Source organism: Spea bombifrons, chromosome 13 (assembly GCF_027358695.1).
Source record: "Spea bombifrons isolate aSpeBom1 chromosome 13, aSpeBom1.2.pri, whole genome shotgun sequence".
Lineage (NCBI taxonomy): Eukaryota > Metazoa > Chordata > Amphibia > Anura > Pelobatidae > Spea > Spea bombifrons.
Genome location: NC_071099.1, coordinates 10,170,239 through 10,193,865, shown reverse-complemented (window position 1 = coordinate 10,193,865; position 23,627 = coordinate 10,170,239). Strand labels below are relative to the sequence as shown.

Below are 23,627 nucleotides of genomic sequence, written 5' to 3'. Positions count from 1 at the left end.
TTGCGTCCACGGATTTCCCATTAAAGCCGATAATTGACTCAAAACAATTAACCTTAAAAAAGTAGCTACGAGTCTCCATATGATCCAAAATTCTTTAATTATACATCATACGGGGCTCCCTGCTACGCAGTCGCGCAACGTCCAGCCCCCCCTGCTGAGCTTTCATCTGGCGCTGGGGCTATTAACGGCCTGGAGAGTCTCTCGGAGGGGTCTTGGAACAGCTTCTCCGGCTAAAATCCTGTTTTTGGGGTTTTTAGGCTTAAAAAAATGTGTTAGGAAATTCTAGAGTCTCCTGAAAATTCTGACGGGTAAACCCAGTTTCTTCGAGAGTCGCCCACTTATTCTGAGAAATGACTGTAATGACTCGCACCCGCAGGCCTCCCTTAATCGCATCTCGAGCGGCAACGCGAACCTCTAAGTGCAGCCATTATCAGCTAATTCGCTGTCGCTCCGGCAGCACAGTTTGCCGAACGTGGCTGGGGGGCTCCGCTAATCACCCGACAGCCGCCATTATTATGTTTGTTCGTAGAGAAAGCTTAACGGCTGCAATGAATCACATGTTGTTATGCGAAACGTGTCAGGGGAAACAAAAATGGCCTCCCAGCAGAGGTGGTAGAAGGTAATACAGTGAGGGGATTAAACATGCATGGCATAGGGATACGGCTCCTGAATCTAAGATGAGACCAGCGACTGATTAAGGTTTGAGACCCCATGGTTCGTGCCCCCCGTGGGGCAGCGTGGGTGTCCCTAGCAGCTGGGACACACACACTCTATATGCTCTATGTGTGTGAAATGCGCGCCCTACCTGTTACTATCACACAGCTGCGGAGCTCTTTAGCATAATCTCCAATTACCCTCTCCACCGGCTGATATAATTACCGGAGAACGTGCCTTTTAATCAGTCATTCTCTAATAAACAAACCCACGCATTCCCGCGGTAAACACCAGAGCCGGGACGTGCCGCCATGTTATCCCCACACCAACCCACGCCGGCCGCGATTCTCTGCACTCATCGCTGTTTAGCCACCGACATCCGGGTTTCCCCGAGATGCATTGTTGCAGCTCCTATAAAATACACACGTTTACCCGACGCAGTTTGTTTAAACGTAGCGCCGCATCGCGCGATCGGGAGACAACTCCAACAAGAGTGGCCACGCTGATTGCAAGCTTCTCGGGTGACCGACTCCTATTCAATAAAGTCTGGTCCACCTCGTGGCTTTGAGACATGGTTCAGAGGCAGACATAGGGTGAAAGCGTTACGCGTCGGCACGTCCCGTACACGTTTTACACGTGGATATTAAATGGACCTTTTCTGCTGTTACTCCACGCCTTGGCGGACCCACCATCTCCCTTCGCCGTCCGCAGACCTTTCCGCAATCCCCTCCCCCCCGTCCTTCATATCGACTTGTTAAAAGGCAGCTGGATCTGGTGACCTTTGAAGGTAAAACCCAAAACGCCGAGAGCGGAATTAAGAAGACGGGCAACGCAGGAGATGACTCACTGGGCAAATATCTTCAAGACGTCTGCTGGATACAGAGCCCCCAACCCGGCGATCACGTTCCAGGGTTATAAACCAAAGCGTTCCGAATTATATATCCTAAATCCCCATAAAATATTCACAGATTCAATAAAAAATGGGATTTCTCAGGCTTTATGACCGAAGACATTGCTCTAAAGGCGACAGACGCCTTTCACATGAAGACTTATTTAGAAGGCGTGTAGAAGTTAGGTTTTATGGCCCAGTCTGGGCTAAAAGTGCGATTTTCTGTTTTTAAACTTTAGATCAAAAATTTTTGCCCACGGGGGCTGTGAGCGTTAAGGCGTTAAGCCCCCCGACCATGACAGACTGTCTAGCGTGATAATAACCTGGCCGCGGGGGGCGCGCAGGCGGCACCCTTCAAACAATTCATAATTATAATTCTGAACTTACTGATGAATTAATAATCTGTTCTATCTAGAAGACTCGGGGAATGTTCGTAACAAGCAGGACTCATCAATTATGAATCAGATGAAAAGTCATTGGGAAAATTCTCTGGTTTTGTTTTTTTTTTTCGTGCCGTCGTTAGGAGGTCCTGATGAAGAAGCCACCAAAGAGGTCTCCAAAACGCTCGAGTTATAATGAGAGACAACGTCCATTAAAGGACGACGCGGAATGTAAAGGGTCAAAGAACGCTCTTCATAAAAGTTCCAATTCACAAAAAGACGTAGAACCCAACGGGGGATGGATAAACGCCGGCTAATCTAGAGCCTCTTGGGAAGACAAATACAGAGGGTAGGAATAGGATGCCGCATATATATATATATATATATATATATATATAGGACATCATACATCAGACCCCCAAATCGGGCCAGACCCCCAAACCCGGAGGCTTCCCCAAAAGATCCACAGGAAGAATTGAGATGACCTGGGCTAGTACTGGGCTAGTACTGAACTTCATGGCATCTGTAGCGGTTTTCCATAGAAGTCCATGATCTGAAGGACTCCATTCATAAGCAAATGGATTTAGTATGATGAATTCCTGATGGCGGATCATCTAGGATGAAGAGAGGTTGGAAAAACAATCCCGGACGTTGAACTAAATACAATCGTCTTGACGCGTTGTGGGGATGAATGAGTGGAAATAGTTCTGCTCCTGGAGATGCGCGGCTGCCATGCGTCGAGCCATCACTACAAGTGGCTTTTCAGCTAATCGCCAGATATCGTGCGAGAGCCATCTTGACTTTGTACCCCTCTCTCTTGGGGCCGGAGAGTTTAATTTGGGTGGGAATGGCTCCAGTCCCCGAGCATACGGTGAAGCCTCCTGCCGGCCGACGAACAGCTGGTAGCAGAAATGAGCTCGTTGTGGATTAAAGCTCGTTAATTGGCACATTATCTGTAACCGATTCTCCGACAACAAGTGCCGGCGACCTTGGAAATCCATATAATGGGTAATAAATGCGGAGGGACAGCGAGGTCCCAGAGCAGAGTTCGGGTACATTGTAAGCAGTGTGACCCAGCAGCATACTCTGCACTGTACATAGCTCTGTCATGGTTACAGCACACGGTAACTACCAACCCAGGAGATAATGGAAAGTTATATCTCATTTCCACACCAATAAAAGAATAGCGCCTGAACCCAAGAGATTACAATCTAGTGAGTGCTATATGGATTACCTCCGAACATTGAATCATAAACCCTTTTTTCAATTGGAACAGGGTTCTAGAGCACCTAGGTTTTCGAACTGTCTGATTATATCACATTTTCCATGGTTGACCAGCTTACCACACAGAAGAAACTTTACCCAACAAACTTGCCCAATGAGTTTACAATCTAGTGCAGTCGTTTAGGGGGATACTCTTCAAGGGTAAGAAGTTTGCCCGATCCTACACATCGTGGGGTCTGCGGCTCTGGAATTCATGTTTAGAAGACGTGGACATGTGCTGAAGACGTCTCCCAGCCTTTCCCGAGGGCATCTTCAGAGGGAGGAGAGACCCTTAGAATCTGGCAGCCCCTAATTAATAATCTGCCTGAATAACGCTGGGGTCCCGGAGCTGGAATGTTGTTATTCTCTTAATGATGGAAATCAAACTTGCAGCTAAACACCTGTCAGACATAATGCAAGGTAATCGCTTCATTGTGAAGACTAGCTGCTGAGTATTACAAGGGGGTTATTACAGGGGGTATTACTAGGGGATGCGACTCTGGATCAAGGGATCACATATGGGGTAGGAGAGCAGATCAGGTTGAAGTATTATTTACCCCACTCTGGTGCACCGAGTACTGGTGGTATACTGTTAAACGATTACGTTTTTGTTTTTTGTTTTTTTATCTGGTACAAAAAAGTAGTATTTTAACCAGTTTTGGTCAATTTATAGATTTTCAGTTTTTAACTGAAATAAAGAAATCCATTTCTGTTACTTAATTATATAGAAATAAAAACGATGGGATTTATAGACTTTGCCTGACTGTTAATTGCACGGATATGCCAAATAATTTAAAAAAAAAACCTCTCCATGGGTGCAGTCCCTAAAACCCCAGGCCTCTCGGCATCTCCCCTGGAAGACCTGTCAAAGTCTCCAGAAGTGAGTGATAATCCCTGAAGCACAAAGGTAATTTTCTGTGTCAGCCGCCTGTGAAAATCTTGGCGCGTTATCACTAATTATCTCTCCGACATCTACAGGATTATCCGGCAGGAGCGAGATCGCGCATCGACTCCTTACAGTGATGTCTCAGTCAGAGACCGGGGCCGTTTCAATCCTACTATACGTTGTGAACAAAATACATTCGCTTCTGAGACTCTGTACTAATACCCCAGCCTGTTATTGATTGCGCATGTGCTTTCTCATGTAAATCAGACATCTTTACAAGTCACCAAATTCATAACCTTACATTTTTTGATGTGGTTTTCTTTGATCACATATCTGCAAATAATTCCGCGTTATTCTTTAAAGGATATATCAGGAGTTAAAGGTCCATAAGAGCGACTCTATTGGTCGTTGCCCTTCATTGGTTAATGCCAGAGGAGCTGCAATGGAGTCGCTCTTAAGGACCTTTAACTCCGGCCCCCCGAAACTTGGCCTGCGGGAAACAATTGGCTTCCGCGTCAGGGGGCCTCCTCTGGCATCAACCAATGAAGGGCAATGGACCTTTTATTCCTGGGGTGACCTTTAACTCCTGAAAACGAAGATTCTTTATAAATATAACACTTCACTCACCGGAGACCCTGTTTTAATCTCTATGCAAAACTTTCTTAATGTAAAGAAATGACTATAGATAATGTGCCTTAAATTATTAAATCCTTTTTTTATTATTGGGCTCAATTAATAATCCAACTATCACAATCTTGGGAACGCTTCAGTTAAAAGTTCTGCTCGTTTTTATGAGAATCCGTGTTCTTGACCCATGCTTGCCCTCTTTACACCCTTACACTTCAATCATTCATCTCCCTGCATCATCCTGAACAATAAAATGATCCTCATCTTGGAAAGATTAGAGTATTTTATAATAACAAAAATGTATCAATATTTCAATCACATATTTCTGGTAATTATAGGGCTGGAGACTCCTGTTATGCGGAGTTATTGTCATTTAACGTCTATCGCCAGCCTAGTTTGATGTCAGAACTCCGAGAACCCGTTATACAAGATCAGCTTCCTACATAAGGTATTGATCAGCGTAACAGCCGTCCTCCCAACACCTCAATGTTCTCCGGGGAGTGCTGCATGGTTATATAACACCGACACTTTGTTGACCGTTCAGGTTTCTCGTTAGCCGGGAAAGTTTACAATAGTAATAGTGTTTGGTGCAAGGACCCAAGGTTCACGGAATCTCAATAAAGAAGAAATCAGAAGATCAGATAATGAAAAAAATCATCATCAGAAGATCAGATAATGAAAAAATCATCAAGAGATCAGATAATAAAAAAATCATCAAGAGATCAGATAATGAAAAAATCATCATTAGGAGATCAGAGAGTGAAAAAATCATCATCAAGAGATCAGATAATGAAAAAATCATCAAGAGATCAGATAATGAAAAAATCATCATCAAGAGATCAGATAATGAAAAAATCATCAAGAGATCAGATAATGAAAAAATCATCATTAGGAGATCAGATAATGAAAAAATCACCATTAGGAGATCAGAGAGTGAAAAAATCATCATCAAGAGATCAGATAATGAAAAAATTATTATCAAGAGATCAGATAATGAAAAAATCATAATTAGGGGATCAAATAGTGAAAAACATCATCATTAGGACCACAGATCTTTCTTACCACCAATCCATCTTCCTTTCATACGTTTCATAGGCTCGACTATCCCTCCAACTAGGGAGCAGGACACCCGCCTGTCCCCAAATCCTCACCGCAGCCATCCTCATCCCTCCCTGGTGGTCTAGAGGTCATGCAAACCCTTTTCTAGAGCGACATGATGGCTGGAAATGTGACTCTGAAGTCTGGAGTTTTTTGCTCCCGACTTCTTATGCGTTCTTCGACTCCGACAAGCACCTGTTCTGGGTTCACCGAGAGGCAGGCAAATGAATAATGAAATATCTCTCTAGATAATTATTCTCCGTGGGATAACAGCATTTGGAGTGATTGCCTCACTTCTCGCAGCGCTCTTTCCTCGCACCGAACATTTGGTGCTGGATAATTGCTGGTAGCGTGACGTATCAGCCGTATAAAAGACGCCCGCTTTATCTTCTTCTGGTTTTTATTCCTATTTTCTGATCATAAATATACTTTATTACGTGAAAACACACAATTAGTATAAATGTATGCCGCGGAGAACCTGAAGAAGCAGAACTCCATCAGTCATTATCACGTCTTAAGCCCTAATTCGGCCCAACGCATCTCCCGCCTGGCAATTAGGGGTAAAGGGGCAGATGGAGTGTATTCTGCAGAATTCTAAGGGGGTCAACAAAACTTGAAAGGGGCCACTGAGCTGTCATACGTTATAGCGTCTATTAACGGCTGGAGTGTCCCCTTAACCATGGAGTGTGTGTCACTCATCCTGCTCTAGATACAGTTACAAAACATTTTCTCGGTGGCTTGGGTGATGAGAGTGATAGTCCACAGCCGCTGAAGTGGTGAGAGGCTGCCCGTCTTTGGAGGACTATAACACCGACGGAGGCTTCCCTCTCCTGCAGCTTTTTTTACTCTTCTACATTATTTTTTAACCAAAAACACAATTTTCTTGCCTGGTGTTCGTGATGCTCCGATGCACACATTCTCCTCCGAGAATCAGCAATTTATGATAAAAGTTACCGTTACAAAATATTCATCTATATTTCAGCTATTTGAGGCCCCTTGTGTTTTCTCTTGTGACCCTTACTTCACTTTATATTCATGAGAGGGGCCACGGGCTGCGTGTACCAAACATACACAATAACACAAGAAGAACAGATCTGTATCTCCATGGCCTCTTATAATTAGAAACAAACCCAACCTTCATCTTCTAGATTCAAGGGGCCATAAGCGTATCTCATGCATGTTTAAATTCCCTCACTGTATTACCCTCTGCCACTTCTGCTGGGAGGCTGTTCCACTCATCCACTACCCTCTCAGTAAAGCAAAACATCCTCCCATCCAATTTCATGGGATTGGGGTCCGTCTTCTCCGCCATCGATTTGTTTCCTCGTGACTCAGGGATTATCAGAGGCCGTCGGCTCTTTAACCGCTCGCCACACGTCTTCCATCCAGGTTCTTCTCACATCCCATGCTGGGCTTTTCAGAAAGGTCATGTGTGTTTTTAGAACCGTTTTATTGCAGAGATTGTATCAGAAATCCATGCGGTTACAGAGCACCTGACATTAAGAGTTAGGAGATACATTGTAGCAAAGTGAAGGTAGGTTGGCTCCGATGGAAACTTATAACCATTTCTATAAATCCTAATAGAAAAAAACAGATTCTTCCAAATTCTGTTTAATGAGCATCTGATTTTTGCAGGAAGTCTTAACCCCCGGTCTGTGACCCGACGCGCTCCGCTGTCTCTTTACTCATTACATAAGAATTGAAATCTCTTTCCGGAACATAGGGGTGATAGCTGTCCTTCTAGTGCCAGACCCATGTGACTCGGGAAGTTTGCCCCGCTTGTCTCCTTATCTGCCCCGGGCATTTAAAAAGCTTACTGTTAACATTTGTGTTGGAAGATAACAATTCTTTGAAGAAAAAGAAGGATTTGCTCGCAAAAGGGATTACCCAGCGCACTTTGATTGGAATGAGGACCCCACGTCAGTAAATCCAATATGTCAGCTGGAGATAGGAAACAAAGAACATAATGAAAGCATTGCAGTCGCCACCAAAAAGAAGGAACTTTACCCACAAAGAGACACCTGCATGTAAGTAGGAGCACAGGTAGGATGTTTGGGGAGCAAAGATGGCACAGGCAGGCTGTTTGGTGGACTGACAAGCTGCTTGGAGGCAAAGATGGCACAGGCAAGCTGCTTGGAGGCAAAGATGGCACAGGCAAGCTGCTTGGAGGCAAAGATGGCACAGGCAAGCTGCTTGGAGGCAAAGATGGCACAGGCAAGCTGTTGGGACTAAGATGGCACTGTAGGACATGTTGTTTGATGAAGTCGGGGAGCCCCTGCCGGTGTCTACGGATACATTGTTACAAGACGCTATGATTGTCTTCTCGCTGTGATACAGTGTAAGGTGATACATCAAAACGTTTTTAATTTCAGAATTTTATTCACAATTTCCTGAGTAATTAAATTTTTTTATTACGACAGCTAATTTCATGTGTATTACCAAACACGTCTCTTATTACCACTGGAAACCTTTAAATTCAAATGTTTTCCCCAAATAATTCAACATAATTAGTCACCTGACATCAAATCAATAATTTCATAATAAATCATCTGAAAAATGTAGGGTTTTCAATTAAAGCAGAACCATCACAAAAAATAAACTTTTATATGAGATTTTTTTATGGATTTTTATATATGGATTTTTTTTTGTGCAGAAAGAAACATCCAGTATTTGCATTCTTTATATATATTTCTTTAATAATCCCGAATATAACAGTTAATTCGCACTTTATGATCGTGGGCGCTGTATTTAAACGCTGATTGAAGACTTTAATGTCCCGAACCAATAAACCCCAATGATGGCAATTTATTTAGTGTCAGGGAATGATGGAGGATTTCCTCGCTCTGACGGAGAAGCATCGGCTGTAATAAAATCCATACGATGAGCCCCATTACCCCGCGACACATTACAGCCAATATTTAAAATTAGCTCTCGGCTCAAAAAAAAAAAAAAAAATTAAATAAAATGCAAAATTGAGTTCACTTTTCTGTATTCCGCAGGCATAGAGTGATAGGAATGGTCAGGACTGCATAATATTTCCATTGGGCAATGGGGCTGGCTGTGGCCCTAAAACACTTTGTGGTTTTTAGTCAATCTTGTAAAGGAGCTCGATTTGGGGAGCGGGGATTAGAAGGAAGGGTCTACCCGGAAATGATTGTAAGCTCTCTGGTCAATTCACTTCTCACCAACAGACTTAAGAGTAAAGAATTTGTTTCACAATCACCAGACTCCTAAAAGCAGGCAGATCGGCCCCATCCAAGCCGCCTGTTTCTCCTGCTGTAAAAATTCAAACCTTAGTCGTTGCTCTCGTCTTAGATTCAGGAGCCACATGTTTATTCCATGTTTAATACCCTCACTGCATTACCCTCTACCACTTCTGCTGGGGAGCTGTTCCACTTATCTATCACTGAGGCTTCATCAGAACAGTCATCTACATTCTGCTCCCAAGAGCTGGCAATCTAAACATGACACTTCCTAATTGCCGGTGACACTGGGGGTAACTGATATATTTAGCTCTGCAGGCGGCCGGAGATAAACCAAGAGCTGGCAATCATCTGTCTGACGGCTTCCTTAAGAACTATTGTATATGAGGCCCCTCCAGCAGAGAGCCAGAAATGACCTGTCCGCGCTGCTCTGCCACACCGCTGACGCTTCCCACCCATCAGAGATCCATCAGAGCCGAGCCTTCCACAGAATGAAATCATCAGGATGAGCTGAGAGTAGGAAATGGTTTTAGTACCTGTAGGACATGAGCGGAAATACTCACATTAAAGAGCAGCTCTCCCGGGGTATTGGAAATGTCAGGAGGCTGATTGTCTAATGATGAGTTTGGATTGGATGATCAGGACGCTAGAGATGCTAACCAATACCAAGCTGTGAGATTACATCAGTACAAAAGACATAAATATCCTTAATTGCTTAAACTTTTTAAAATCTTATTGACATTTCAACAATTAAAGAAAAAAAAGAAACCTCAGAGGTCTCCTCTTCAGATGGAATTTCCCCTTATGAAGCCTTTGAGGTTCCTAAAAACTTATGTGACTTCCATCTTGTCTGGAAACAATACAATTTATCACAAGGTTATTAAAGCTGTCTTCCTCTGGAGAGGCACTCGGGGGGTTAGAGACCCCCCGCCATGTATTGATGGCTGGAATCCATTCACTTGGGTTTAATTACATTTTCCATCTTCGCTGAGACCGCGTTCCGCCTGCAGATCTCTGACATAAACGTTTACAAAATGCCACCATTTTTTGATTGAAAAATTGGTCTGGGAGCCTCTTACAGGACAGACCGGAGCCCACCAGCGGAGCGCGATGGAGGCCGACACCACGCAACACACAGAGATGTCAACTTCACAGCATCAAAATGTGACCGCGCTGTATGTACCGAGATTATGATCTCCGGATTGCTTCTTTAGAACATATCCGTGATTTTAGGAGAATCACAAACACTAAATGAGTGTTTTACTGACTGAGGCTGTCGACACTTATGTTCTGAGGCCTCCCTGCATCTCGACTGATGGGGATTTGAAGCTGGTGACCATGGACCGTGGCCACGTGCTTCCCTCTCTGGTTAATGACTCCTGATGCTCACCATGGGGTCACATCTGGTGCGTAATCCCCTCAAGGGCTTGTTCCTCCCCTGTGTAACCCGTTCCCTGAGCCACTGCCCTTGAGTGTTGGCCTGAATGTGACTGTGATCCAGTTCCACCAACCCAACCTCTATTAAGCATTAAGACCTGTTACTGTCACTTAGTCTTGGCCAGCCCTCATTATAAACCACCCCATATACCCCATTTTCTCCTACCAGGAATGTTTATTATACATCCCAACGTGGTAGCTGAATCAGAGACTCTCAGGCTTCCAGTGGCACTTCAAGAGTTTTACGAAGTGTTTCTTTACACTAAACACCTGGAGGGCTCCTAATGCGTTCTAGCTTTCTGCTCTCTGTCTGACCTTTAGCTTCTCCTGTGAATTATCACCAGGTGAGTGGGACGTGGAAGCTGCAGAATTATCACATAATCGTGGCCAGAGCTCTCCATGATAATCCTAATTAAAGTGCTCGATGTTCTTATAGCCAGAGATCTACCCAATTCAGAGGTTTGTTTCTAATGAAAAAAAGCAACACCCAGGATTCTAGATCTAATAACCTTATGAATACCGGCAAAGCCATGAGTTCACCGGCAATGGAGAAGCACGTGTTCCACGCGGCATGAAATCCCCAGAAACACATCGCATGTGACGCGTGGCCAAGACCCTACAGCCGGGTCTCAATAATCAGGACTGAATCCCAGCTTTCCCCGTCCGATCCCGGCCCTCGTCGTTCGGGGAAGCCACGCGAAACAAACAGGAGAGAATTGGCTTTAAATGTTTAATTTCAGGAGAGGAAGCCAAATAAAGCGACCCACTTATCACGATATCCATTTAAACAGGAGAGGCTCCGAATACCTTTTGTAGGGAAGCACACGGCCCGACTCCATCATTCAATAAGAATGTCTCCACGTTAAAGAAGGCATCTCGATATTATATTGCAGAGGGAGTCTCATAACACAAGAATCATTTCCTCATTAAACCCGTGTTTTCTCTGTACTTTATGTATTTATTCTGCCTCTTGTCATCCAACGAAGACAAAACAGAAGACGGATCATATCCAGCGGATCAGACGTTCTCCGGGGATCTTGTGTGATATGAAAATAAAACACACAGGGTGCATTAATATGAGGCCATCGTGTAGGGACCCCATCAGTAGCCAAAGCAAGTGTTATGGGGTCTCGTATGCCTCATGAGCTCATTAATACCATGAAAGACCCCGATGGTCATCTTGGTTGCTGTCTCAGGGCATCTTGAGTGGCTTGGAGGTCTACAACAGCTTGAAGGTCCGAGACCAAAGTTTATCTGCCCCCTACACCCACGTCCAGTGTGTGACTAGGGAGAGATTCACTAAACCTGAAAAGCAGGAGGCTGGAAATACCCGCGTTTTATGTTGTCCGTTTGGTTTATGTTGTCCTGATTTGGCTTCACCAGGTAACTGAGGAGCTTTCACTATGGAGAGATGTCTCCAGAGCTCCAGCGCTTTGTACCTCTCCCCTGTATATGGCGTGTGTATAACTGAGAGGAACTGCGTTGTTTGTGTGTTTGATTAAGTAACACATGGAGTCAGGAAACAAGTCAATAAGTGTTCATCAAACGGAAGTTAGTTGGAAATTAATTGCCCTAATCGGTGAAGCGCGGTACCAGCTGGGACCAGACTGCGTCACATCAACAAATCGCCAACAAATAAAAGCCCTTCTCCCACCGGGGGCTTCCGCTCCAAAGGACTTGGGGGTTTATATTGAGTTCTATTAGTTCTTTCTAATGTGACCCTGATACATTGTATAACCAGGCGAAGCTTGGCTGTTACCCCAGTGCTGGATCCTATCAGTTATACAGCATACATTGTCCAGGAGCCTTGGGGTGCCATTTGAAGGCTGGATTTCATTATGTTGCTAAATTCTACCCCAAAGACCCCCCCAGGCCACCTCCTTATTCCCTGTGTCCTCACCTCAATTCTGCACCCCAAAAAAATATTAACCCTTTAATAGCTTATCACACAAATCCTATCGCAGTGGCTCGGTAATAGTAGCCGTCAAATGTCTTGAATAACGGCCCTGGTTAAGGCACCTGTGCTCAAGCAGGGATTCCAGCTGCGATATAGCAGGGAGAAAGGCACCAATCGGGACGCTCAGATATAATTAATCAGAAGAGAATATGAAGGAGTCGGATCCAGCCTGTGTAACCCTGAGAATCTGCCCCATTCACCCCTCGACTGGGGCCAAGACCCTGGGAATCTGCCCATTCACCCGAATGCCACCACAGTGGCTCCTTTCCAGCACGGCATGGGTTAAAGTTGATTGAGGGGTGACTTATTCCTCCCAGTGAACCCCCAGGCTCTCCCACGTCCCCGGCAGGTCTCTCCTGCAGATCTCCGTAATGAGGTTTTCTCTGGTAATAGAGTCAGCGGTCGCCCCGGCAGATGCAGGTAACGCAATTACCCACGGCTGATTTTCCTGTTACTCCCCCCCGCATTCGGGGTAATAACGTTAACAGATCGACTCCTGGTGTGAACCCCTCGCGCTGCCGGCTCAGCCATTAACCATTTCTCTGTTCTTCTGGCTCTATAAAATGGGGTGAATTGGGGGATGTTTCAGTCTTCAGTCTATCAATTCTGCCCACGCTGGGGGTACATCTTTTGGGGGTAACAGTTACCCATTATATTTTAAGGGGGAAAAAAGGAGTCGGGTTTGGCTCTGACCTACCCGTGGCGGGACAACTCATATGCCAGCTCTGGGGGGGGCAGTTAACACTTTAGTGAGCACCGTAGCAGTTAGGAGTCCGTCACCTTCATGGGGATTTCTGCTGCACAATTATTCCTTTATTTGAGAATGAAGAGATTAGGCAAATTTAGGTTCATTTTATCTAATATTTTCGTTATTTCTCCATGTTCACGTCTCTTACCATCTCTCCCCACTTTATTTGCCCCGCTTCCACCCACTGGCTTCACGTGGCCCCCAACTCTCCACTGACGCCTCCCCAAAAAATCATAATTTTTTTTCCTCCTTTTTGTTTCGAACTATATCTCAAAAGTTTTCTTTTGTTCTTTCTTTTTTGTCATGGCAACGCACAAAAATTCCCAAACTTTTTAATCAAAAAGGAAAAGCTTGTATTAGTGGGAGTAATAATGAGGACCCCGAGCTAAAGTAATTAGAAATCCACTGAAATAAAGACAAACGATTCTGCTTGTAAAGACATCACACGGAGACGCACAAAGTATCTCGCTGGGGAGATGGATCTCGCCGCTCGGGATCATTGTTATGCTAAACAGAGCGCTTTGTTTTCTGCAAAAGGAGGAAAAAGTAACGGAAAATGGTAAATTACACCAAAAATAGATGTTTTGCCCCTGGAACGTGAGCAGCGCGGCTCCCTTAGTGTCTTATCAAAGTCTTGGCTTTGCCTGGGGTCCTCTCCCACATCAACACACGGACAATAATCCACAACGACTACAAGTCTCATGGTCCTCAGCAAGCCTGCAGGGTTGGGATTCGTGATCAGAAAAATATCCATTACTGAGGATCATGTGCATTACAGTCTTGGTCTGAAGCTTTGGGGATCTCTTTTATAAACCGCATCCTATCCCAAAGAGCTGGCAGTCTAAATGCCACGTTATTCCACAGAGTTTCCAATCTGTTTGAGATTCTACAACCTGCACCAAAGATCTTCCACATACTAATTATCAGAAAATAAACAGATTGTCTGAGGTTGGGGATGATGGGAATAATAGTCCAATAAATACTTTGGCTGATGATTTCTGCCCCAATCCCCTCGAAATCGAGCCGTGATCACACTTATGGAGGCTGCCAGTAACGTGACCTCATGTAATCGAGCAGCTGTAATTAATTAGCTGGTAATTAGAGGGTCTTAGCACCACCCGGGGGTCTATGTTTAACCAATTAATGGCCTGGAGGGGTAAATGCATGTTGCATTAATGATGCATTAAATGGATCGGCATTGCATGGAATGGATCAGCATTGTTCATGTTTCTATTATTATGCCATTAACTTAATGGCACCTCCACGAGACCTCGCTGGGCCAAAAACTAGTCTCTTTCTGCCCAAAATCCGCACATTATGATGTCACGGCTGGCCACCCAACAATATCTTTAACAAGTTCCCCAAATTTCATGAGGCCATAGAAATGAAAAAATCCTGTAAATACCATCTAAGCATCCTCCACGCGTCCCCAAAACTCACCCCTCCCATTACTACGGGCAGTAACTACACTACGAGATGCTGTCGGAGGAGATATATATATATAGATATAGATATGGATGAAGAACGTCACACCTGGCCACAAACAAAAATAGACTGGAGATGGCACTGACGCATTTCTCCTTGCAGGCGCGTTTCGCACGATATTAGTCCTGGCTGTAGTTGAAGTCTTTTATTATATGCCTGGAGCTTCTGACACTCACTTTCTCTTTCTTCTAGATTAAAACACAGACTTCGTCCTTAAAAACTCCATTTCCTGGAAAGAATCAAAAGATTCCAGCAAAGAGTTCAATGAAATTGGGTATAACTGAGCCCTGGCCCCTGAATATCTCAAAATTTCCTAAAAAATGCAAAAGAGAAGATTCGAGGAACAGAATTTACGCCGATTCTGGAGCTTGTTTGATGTGGATTTTAATTACTCCTTGGACGTTCCAGGAGAACTCAGGGCTTTAGATCTTCCCTGGATCCAAAATGCCATCAGACACTTCCTAAGCGGGCCGGACGTTTCCAATCAATAAACCTATCTACATAATTAGGTCAGCCCGGTTCCTCTGTCACATGAAAATCTCCCTGGGGATACCATAAGGCATCATCCAGTAATGGTTCCCAGCAGAGGATACATTAACAATTGCCCATCAAGCCAACCAAGGATTTCTACTGTGTGGTTGAGATCTTACTTGATTCTGAAGTCCCCTTTGGTTGTAGCTGCTACAAATTTCACAAACCCGAGACATAAATAGTCTTCTACTCTCTACCATGTCTATTCTCCGGGTCACAAATCAAAAATTGGTTGCCAGACAACGTCATCTATGGGTTCATGATGACGGGCGCTGGGTCATTAGTATCCTGGACAAGCTCTAAATGTTATAATCCCCACTAGAACCAAGCAGATGAAACCAGTATGTATGGTTTATTCTCTCAGGAGTGGGTAAAAGGCTTAACGCTAAAACATCTCCTTTCTACTGTAGAAACTTGAAGAGCGACTGCTCAGGGTTATTTTTTCCCCCCAGACCTGCAGACCACCTGCTAGATTGCTTATCCAGTCTTGGGGAAGTTACTGTCAGGCGCACTTTATGCTCAGGCTTGAGCATTGTGCGAGGAAAACAACTTCCCCCAAGGCTTTTAGCTACAGAAAGTGTATTTTTAGTTGCTATTTTTCTTCTTGGACTCAACAGAACTTCAAGAAATCTTTCTACGTTCAAATAGAATAGTTATTAAAAATAATATAACCAAAGACACATCCATACAAATCAGCATTGATTGATTTCTTGGTAAATGACCTTAAATCATACAGGAAGGGCATCAGAATCTAAAATAATGATAAAGTTAAAGCCGGCCACGATTTTACCCCCAGAGCTTGCAATCTACATAAAATATAAAATTATGTTAAAATATAGAATTGGCTGAGACTTATGGGAGAAACATGGTGAAAATACACTGAATCAGCGAGGGGGGCTACCATTTAGTCAATCTCCCCCTAGTAAATTGACGCTCTACGCCAGCTCCGAGCCTGTCGAAATCTGGCTGAAAATCCAACGTGACAGATGAGTATGAATCACGATGCCCCCGGCCGTATGGAAATACAGGTATTGTGTATTCTGCATAATTATGTTACATTTGACGCTTTCCGCAGTAAAACAAAAACAGGTTTAATTTCTATTCATTTGATTAGATATTAAATCAGTCCCCGGAGCCGGAATTCTGACAATTAGAAGTTTAACAAGCAAGCGATTCCTGCTGCCAGCCCTGGGCTTTGCTCCTCGGAGCCGGGAGACAAGAGAAAAAACACAAAACGTGCAAATTTTTACAAAATGAAGTGTCAAAGGGGTAGAAAAGACACCTGTTTGAAGGTTAATGTATAGTTATCGATCTAGGAGAGGTGTCTCGACTCCTCTGAGCCCAGAAATTTGGTGGCGTGGGAGCTCTGGTCCTCCATGACAAAGAGGTCTCCTTGTTGCACCTTCGTTGGAGATCGAAGATGTCTTTGGAACAAAAGGTTCCTTTACTCAAATATTTAATAACATTTCCATGTCATTATCTAGAATCCACGTCTTCTGAACATCTTCAGCATAGACAAAGGACAACATGCAGGTTCCGTCCACCATATCCGGTAACGGATACAAAAATGGCTGTCGGCGAAGTTCTCTCTAATAATGGACGTATTTTGGGGATTTTATCTTTTAACGGCTTTACGCGGAACAAGTTGGTTTGAGGAACAGTCTTGACCAGACCCTTCAGACATCTCCACCGTAGGGATAAGACGTCCGAGCTGGTCCAACCTATCTTCATTCTCCTTGAAACGCTCAACGTTACTCCGGAACCTCTCAATGAGGAGAACAGGAGTCATTAGATAATTTCCCATTAACACCTCTCAGGTTTGTGGAAAAACATTGCGAATTTGCATGTGAAAAGGTAATTATGTTAAGTGAGTTAAATATCACAACGCAAGCAGTGCCATAGGTCTCGGATAAAGATGTCACAAACAGCGATGCACACAAAAAAGATTCATTATAATTCCCAGCTTTTCATCTGCGTATGCCGAGTCTTACTGGCGCGCAGACAATGACGGTTTGATTAATGAGTTCTGTGCCTTAATATTTTCTGAAGGGAGTCGGGACTCGGGTTCACGGGGCCATCGTACTCCGAGTTTGGACCTCACCTTGAATTCTAATTGGGCTCAGGGCCAACCCGCTGTAGGACGTCTCTCAAGCATTTTAGATTGTAGGATCTGAGAGAGGTTGCCGGGTCTGATTTAATCGCCGTAAAGTGATGATGACATTTAAGGAGTTGGTGCCGGTAGCAGCTTCGAGGTCATGGGGCAAGATGAGCCAATTGCCACAGTAATATGACAGCTCACAACATACGTGGAACACGTTCACAGTCTGGCTAGTGAATGCCATACGATGCTTGCCCTCATGGGACGGCAAAGACGGTTGAGTCCTGGTGATTCTACTGATCTTTGAACCATGCCCCCTATTGGTCAGGAATGGAACTGCACAGAACTCAGCTGGGACCCCGAATCCCGTAAATCTTAGCAGCCCAGTGGCTAGTGCCGAATGATTCCGCTTTCCACTGGTTCCTTTCGGTACACAGAATAGGAATTTGAGTCCCGGGCAGAGGAGCTGACTATTAAGTGACATTGGCGCTGTTCACCGGCCTCGAGTTGGCGCCTACAGCCAGTTTTTTGCTTCGTATCTCTCTGTATAATCGACGTTACGAATCGCCACATGCAGGTTATAAAAATTAGACATTTCATTCAAATTCGCTCATTGTGGCCGTTGTGTCGTCCATCAATCTGCAAGACTATAAACATATATATATAGTATAGTATATATGAAGTATTTTTCTGAGGCCAGGTGTAGCAGGGATTTAACCTTTTTCTTTTCTGTACAGCTCAGACCAAATGTTAAATCCAACGGCCCATTTTGGGCTATTAATGTTCCGGCTCCTTGACCCGGTGACCCAGCGTTCAGCAGCTTCATGGAGAAGCTTCGATACCCTGATCTCCTATCTCCATTCCATGTACAAGCAGGGAGATTCAGTAACTGAAACCCACCATAAACCCAGATCTTACCCACAGAGACGTCACTTTGATAAACTTCTCCCCTCTGTGAATGAAACGTCCCCGAAGCTCATAACGTCAGCAGAAAAATCAGATTCCCTCCTCCCAACATAACTATTCTTCATACGAGAGAGAGATACCGGGGGTTGGGGGTCTATACGGTCTATAGACAGGAGAGGGACTGTTAGGCTGAGAGAGTGACTGCACAGCAAAGAGAGGATCTTAACAGCAGGGAGAGGGTCTGCATTGCAAAAAGAAGGTCTGTAAGGCTGACAGAGGGTCTGCAGAGAACAGAAAGGATAGAACAGAGAGAGGGTCTACACAGATGAGACAGGGTCTATACAGCTGAAATAGGGTCTACAGAGTTGAGAGAGGGTCTATACAGTTGAGCGAGGGTCTATACAGCTGAAAGAGGGTCTATACAGCTAAAAGATTATCTAAACAGTTGAGAAAGGATCTATACAGCGGAGAGAGGGTCTATACAGTTGAGAGAGAGAGGCTAGAGAGCTGAGAGAGGGTCTGCACAGAAGAGAGAGAGAGAGGATCTGCAGGGTGGAGAGAAGGTCTTCACAGAGCAGGGAGGGGGTTTAACAGCAGAGGCTGCAGGGTACGGAGAGGCTTCAGAGGACGGGAGGCTGAGCAGCTGAGCAGGTCGCGCACGCTCTCAGAGACCCCAGGTAAGATAATGCCTTCCAATAACCTTGATGCCGCCTTAGGAGCCTCGAGCGTCAGGGGCCATCAAGCGATCTTAACTCCAACTTTACCTGCCGAGCAATGATCCCCCCTGGCCAATAAGTCTAGTGGGGGTCTTACCTGCTGCCAACATCCTCATATAGGCTTTAACCTTTCACAGTATGTACGGCCACCCCCAAAACATATCATTTACTCTGCTCAGCAAAAAATAGAAAAACTTTAAGGAAAAAATGCCGGATCTGCGGATATCGGGGATTTTTTCCCACGTACGTTACGTTATTTTTTAATGGTGGGTGAGTAACGAGTGTAAAGGGGTCACATCTGGCACCCCGTCTTTGCACGGGATTCTATACTTACAATTTTGCATTCGATTATTCTGACTATAGAGAGGCGTCAATGTATTTTCGGTTTGCCGGCTGGCGGGCGCTAATCCCTCGGAGGGGAGGAGATCACGGCTCGAACTGGGTTGAAAAGGTTTCATTTTAGTTAAGTGTTGTTTTTTTTCTTATGATCAGGTGTGGGTTGTCTGAGTACATTAAAGAGATTTCAAGTCTCTTGTTTTTCAAAGAAAAAAAAAAGGAATCCGGAGGTAGGAAATAGAGATTATTCCTCCCCGTGTTCGTTCTAGATTAAAGGGCTTCTATTTTCAAAGGTTTTTTTTCTCTGTCTTCCCACGAGAGATATAATATGTCTATTATTCTTCGGAGGATATTCGGTTAAGTGCTAATACATTTCCACTGTTTGATGAACAATTTCCAGCGGATACAAAAAAGGGAAAGTTCTTACTCCTTCGGAAAGATAAATTGTCGGAACCGAGCCAAATAAATTCCTTGTTAACCCTTCTGTGGCCTCTTAACGCCCGCTGTGACCAAAGTCGTTAATAATTTATCTTAATGAACATTATTTTTTTTGTTATGGGTTCCTTCTTCCCTTCTGTTTGAGATATTATTATATTTTGATATTAGAAAATAATAATATAATCAAATAAAATAATAATACAATCAAATAATAATATAATAAAATAGGGCAGAAGTCCTCGTCTGTCAGGGCGAGGAAAAGAATTTAGTCCCTTTTTCCAAAACTAGAAGAAATCATTCCTCAAATCATATGACTTAAAAGGTGTGAAATGTCAATTTCTGTTTATTTCACATTTCCAAAACTGCAACTGTGAGGAAGTACCGGTAACTAAGATTACGTGTTTTATAGCCAAGGGTAAATTTGGGGAGAAAAAAGGTTCAATGGACTTTCAGTCTGTTCTGGAACTTGAAGTGTTAATTTATAATGCCGTCACCCATACGGATTATTTGTCTTTTCTAGAGTTGGAATTTAGAAGCTCTGAGGTTCCAGGTTTTTTTCCCCCGAAGCAAATTACGGCATCTGTTATCCAGGAGGCTGCGGTTGTAAATCATCAGTCGTGCGGGATGCACCAAGCATTTGCCGGTGAGATGTTGGCATCTTCTGGAGATAATCTAGAACATCCATAGAGCTCAGAAGATTATCGTCCTGAAATTCCACTCGGTCCGTTAACAAGATCTGAACTACGGAGCCATGGAGAACGTTTCATGGCCAAGTACTTCCAACTTGTCATGTGATCCCATTGGGGGTATCTGTTATCATGATAACTCCAAGATTCATCTCACTAACCACGAGTTATCCACTGACTTCTACATCATTCTCCCTGTCATCTACTCAGTGATCTGCGTTGTGGGGCTGACAGGAAACACGGCCGTGATTTACGTCATTCTCAAAGCTCCCAAAATGAAGACGGTGACCAACCTCTTTATCCTAAACTTGGCGATAGCAGACGACCTTTTTACTCTCGTCCTTCCCATTAACATTGCCGAGATCCTGCTCCATTATTGGCCCTTTGGAGTTGTCCTCTGCAAGATTATTTTGTCCATTGACCTTTACAACATCTTTTCCAGCATTTTCTTCTTGACCGTAATGAGCATTGACCGCTATCTAGTGGTTCTAGCTACAGTGAGGTCCAAAAGGATGCCCTATCGTACCTACAGAGCTGCCAAAATTGTCAGCCTCTTGGTCTGGATCCTGGTCATTGTCATCGTGTTGCCCTTTACCGTTTTCGCCGGGGTTTACATGGATGATTTGGAATTTAAAAGCTGTGGTTTGAATTTCCCCAAGCCTGAGAAAACGTGGTTTAAGGCCAGTCGTATATACACCTTGATGTTGGGCTTTGCTATCCCCGTCTCCACAATATGCATCTTGTACATGGTCATGTTATACAAGCTGCGGCACATGAGGTTGAATTCCAATGCTAAAGCTTTGGACAAAGCCAAGAAGAAAGTAACCATCATGGTCTTTGTGGTCCTCGCGGTTTGTCTTTTCTGCTGGACTCCTTTTCATTTGGCCACCATCGTGTCGCTGACCACAGACTTGCAGGAGACATCACTGGTCATCGGGATCTCATATTTCATCACTAGCCTGAGTTACGCCAACTCTTGCCTCAATCCGTTCCTCTACGCCTTTCTAGATGACAGCTTCAGGAAAAGCTTTCGGAAACTGTTGGAATGTAGAACAGCCTGAGATGTAGGGATTCTCAAGATACTGCCCTGGGTTCACTCAAAAATAAAGTTTGGTCTTGGGTATCTGATACCCAGTTCCATCTGGTTTTCTTAAGCTCATCATATTGTCCTCTGCTGTTGGTCAGAATGATACAACCATCAGCGGGGACTCCCGTCCTTTAGGCTGAGCCAAGCCATAAATCCAGCTGCTGTGTGTTAGATTTTAGGAAATAATAATGTTCTAATAATGAAGTTTGGTCTGTTTTGTGCCCAGATGGTGTAGAACACCTTGAAACATATTTTGTCCTCCAGCAATGGCCTGCTAAAGAGATAGTAAAGTCCTTGTCAATTAAAGTTCTCCGTTTTCTAGTAAATATGTCGATCCTTGAGGCTGCCACAAAAAACGGAGGCTTTCCACGTCACGGGGCTTTATTATCTCTACAAACATAATGATGACATCACGACTATACACTTTTCTTTCCGCTTGAATCTGTTTTGTACTCCGAGTGGTTGATGTTCACCGGACGGACGTCACCCGAGGTGTTTCATTCGCACTCATAGCCAGAGCAGCAGCGCCACCTGCTGTACAAAAAATGAAGTGAAAAAACACAGATATAATTAAAAGTAAACCGGACAGAAGCAGGGAGCATAGGGATATGCTATGACATCACAAATTATGATATTCCCCATACAATCTACAAGACAGATTTTGGGGTAATCATCAGAGACCCCCAATCACCCAGAGCCAATAACCCTGGATAATCTTGAGAGCTGCAAGCTACCTTGGTGCCATATTAACACTTTAATAGCCCAACACCCAAATCGCTAATGTTGGCAGCCAAATGTTTCTCATAGCTATCCTTATTAAGATCGTGACTGGTAAGGAGGTAATGATTTTCTGAATGGAGTCACCTATATTCAAGCAGGGATTCCAGCTGTGATATAGCAGGGAGAAAAGCAGCAATCAGGATGATCAAATATCATTAAATCGAGGAGAATATCAAGGAGTTGGCTCCAGACTGTGTGACCCTGAGAACCTGCCCATTTACCCTGAGACTCGCCCAATGGGGGTAAAAGCCTAGAGAAACTGTCCAGTTATCCAAAGACTGGGCTAAGAACCCTGGAAATCTGCCCAATTACACTGAGACCCTGAGATTAGGGTAAAAACCCTGAGAATCTCCCAATTTTCCCCTAAAATTGGGTTAAAAACCCTTAAAAAATCTTATTTCCCCCAAGACTCTGAGACTGGGGTAAAAAAACGAGTTTGTATGAGTTTGTGCCCAGCTCTCGCTGTGTCTCCTCTTACACTGTGTGTGTAAATCTGTATCACGTTACCTTCGGATTTGTATCTAATAAAGTCATTTGTTGTGCATTAATATATTTTAAACATTTTATCCCTTTATATTATGTTTATTAACCTCCGCATCCTCTCGTTCTCCGCTCTCCGGCCGCCAGTTGCTCTGATTTCAGAAAATTCGGTCTCCCCCTCGTGGACATTTGCTAAATGATGACACGTTTTATGGGTAAATCTTGTAACGTTGCGTATAAAGATCAAAAGCTCCAGTTAATAATATTGGTATACAGATCAAGGTTTTTCATTCTGTGAATATTATGTCGCCCCATTTTATGCCCAAGCAAAACCAAAGCGGCCGTCACATAATACTTGGTGTTAATCAATGGAAACCACGGAGAGGGGGTAATTCCCACAGCAGGGGTAACCGGCAGGCAGCTACATTAGGGACAGATCTACTCTAATTGTTTATTGATTAAAAGCCGGCGCTGGGACATGGGGTTCCTGTTACTGGTTTCTCCAGATGGACTCAATCCCTTACAGCGCGTGTAAAGTGATTAAAATACCCCTGCCTGCTCCTGCATCTTAAAGACCCCCGCTCAGCCACGTACTCTCTCCCGACGCACCATGTGAGTTCCACAAGCTGTTACTGGGAAATTCATTAAAGAGTATTTTATCCACACAAATGAGTTTACACACACTTTGCCTGCCGTTCATACCCCAGCCTTGGGGGTTGTTACCCGGTGTTACTTTGAGATATGCGGTAACTATCTGCAGAGTTACTTTTTCCGCTATTCAGAATCACTAAAATGCGAGGCGCTTGCGCAAAAACCCGTAACTTTAATGTTTGTAAGAATTAGGCGAGGGAGTGCAAGTTCAATCACACACAAACAGTCTCCATGTTGTTTACGGTGGGATGGGAGGGATCACAAAGAAATTCAATGTATCTGTGCCCTACC

The 23,627-nt window shown here is 44.1% G+C and overlaps 1 protein-coding gene across 1 annotated transcript; it reads left to right on the top strand.

Annotated features, from left to right (window-relative positions):
- Window positions 1–20,377: 20,377 nt before the first annotated feature.
- On the top strand, window positions 20,378–21,399 carry NPBWR2 (neuropeptides B and W receptor 2). The gene has a single exon (XM_053453926.1). The coding sequence runs from the start codon at window positions 20,404–20,406 to the stop codon at window positions 21,397–21,399; it is 996 nt and encodes a 331-aa protein (XP_053309901.1). The 5' UTR covers window positions 20,378–20,403.
- The last annotated feature ends 2,228 nt before the right edge of the window (window positions 21,400–23,627 follow it).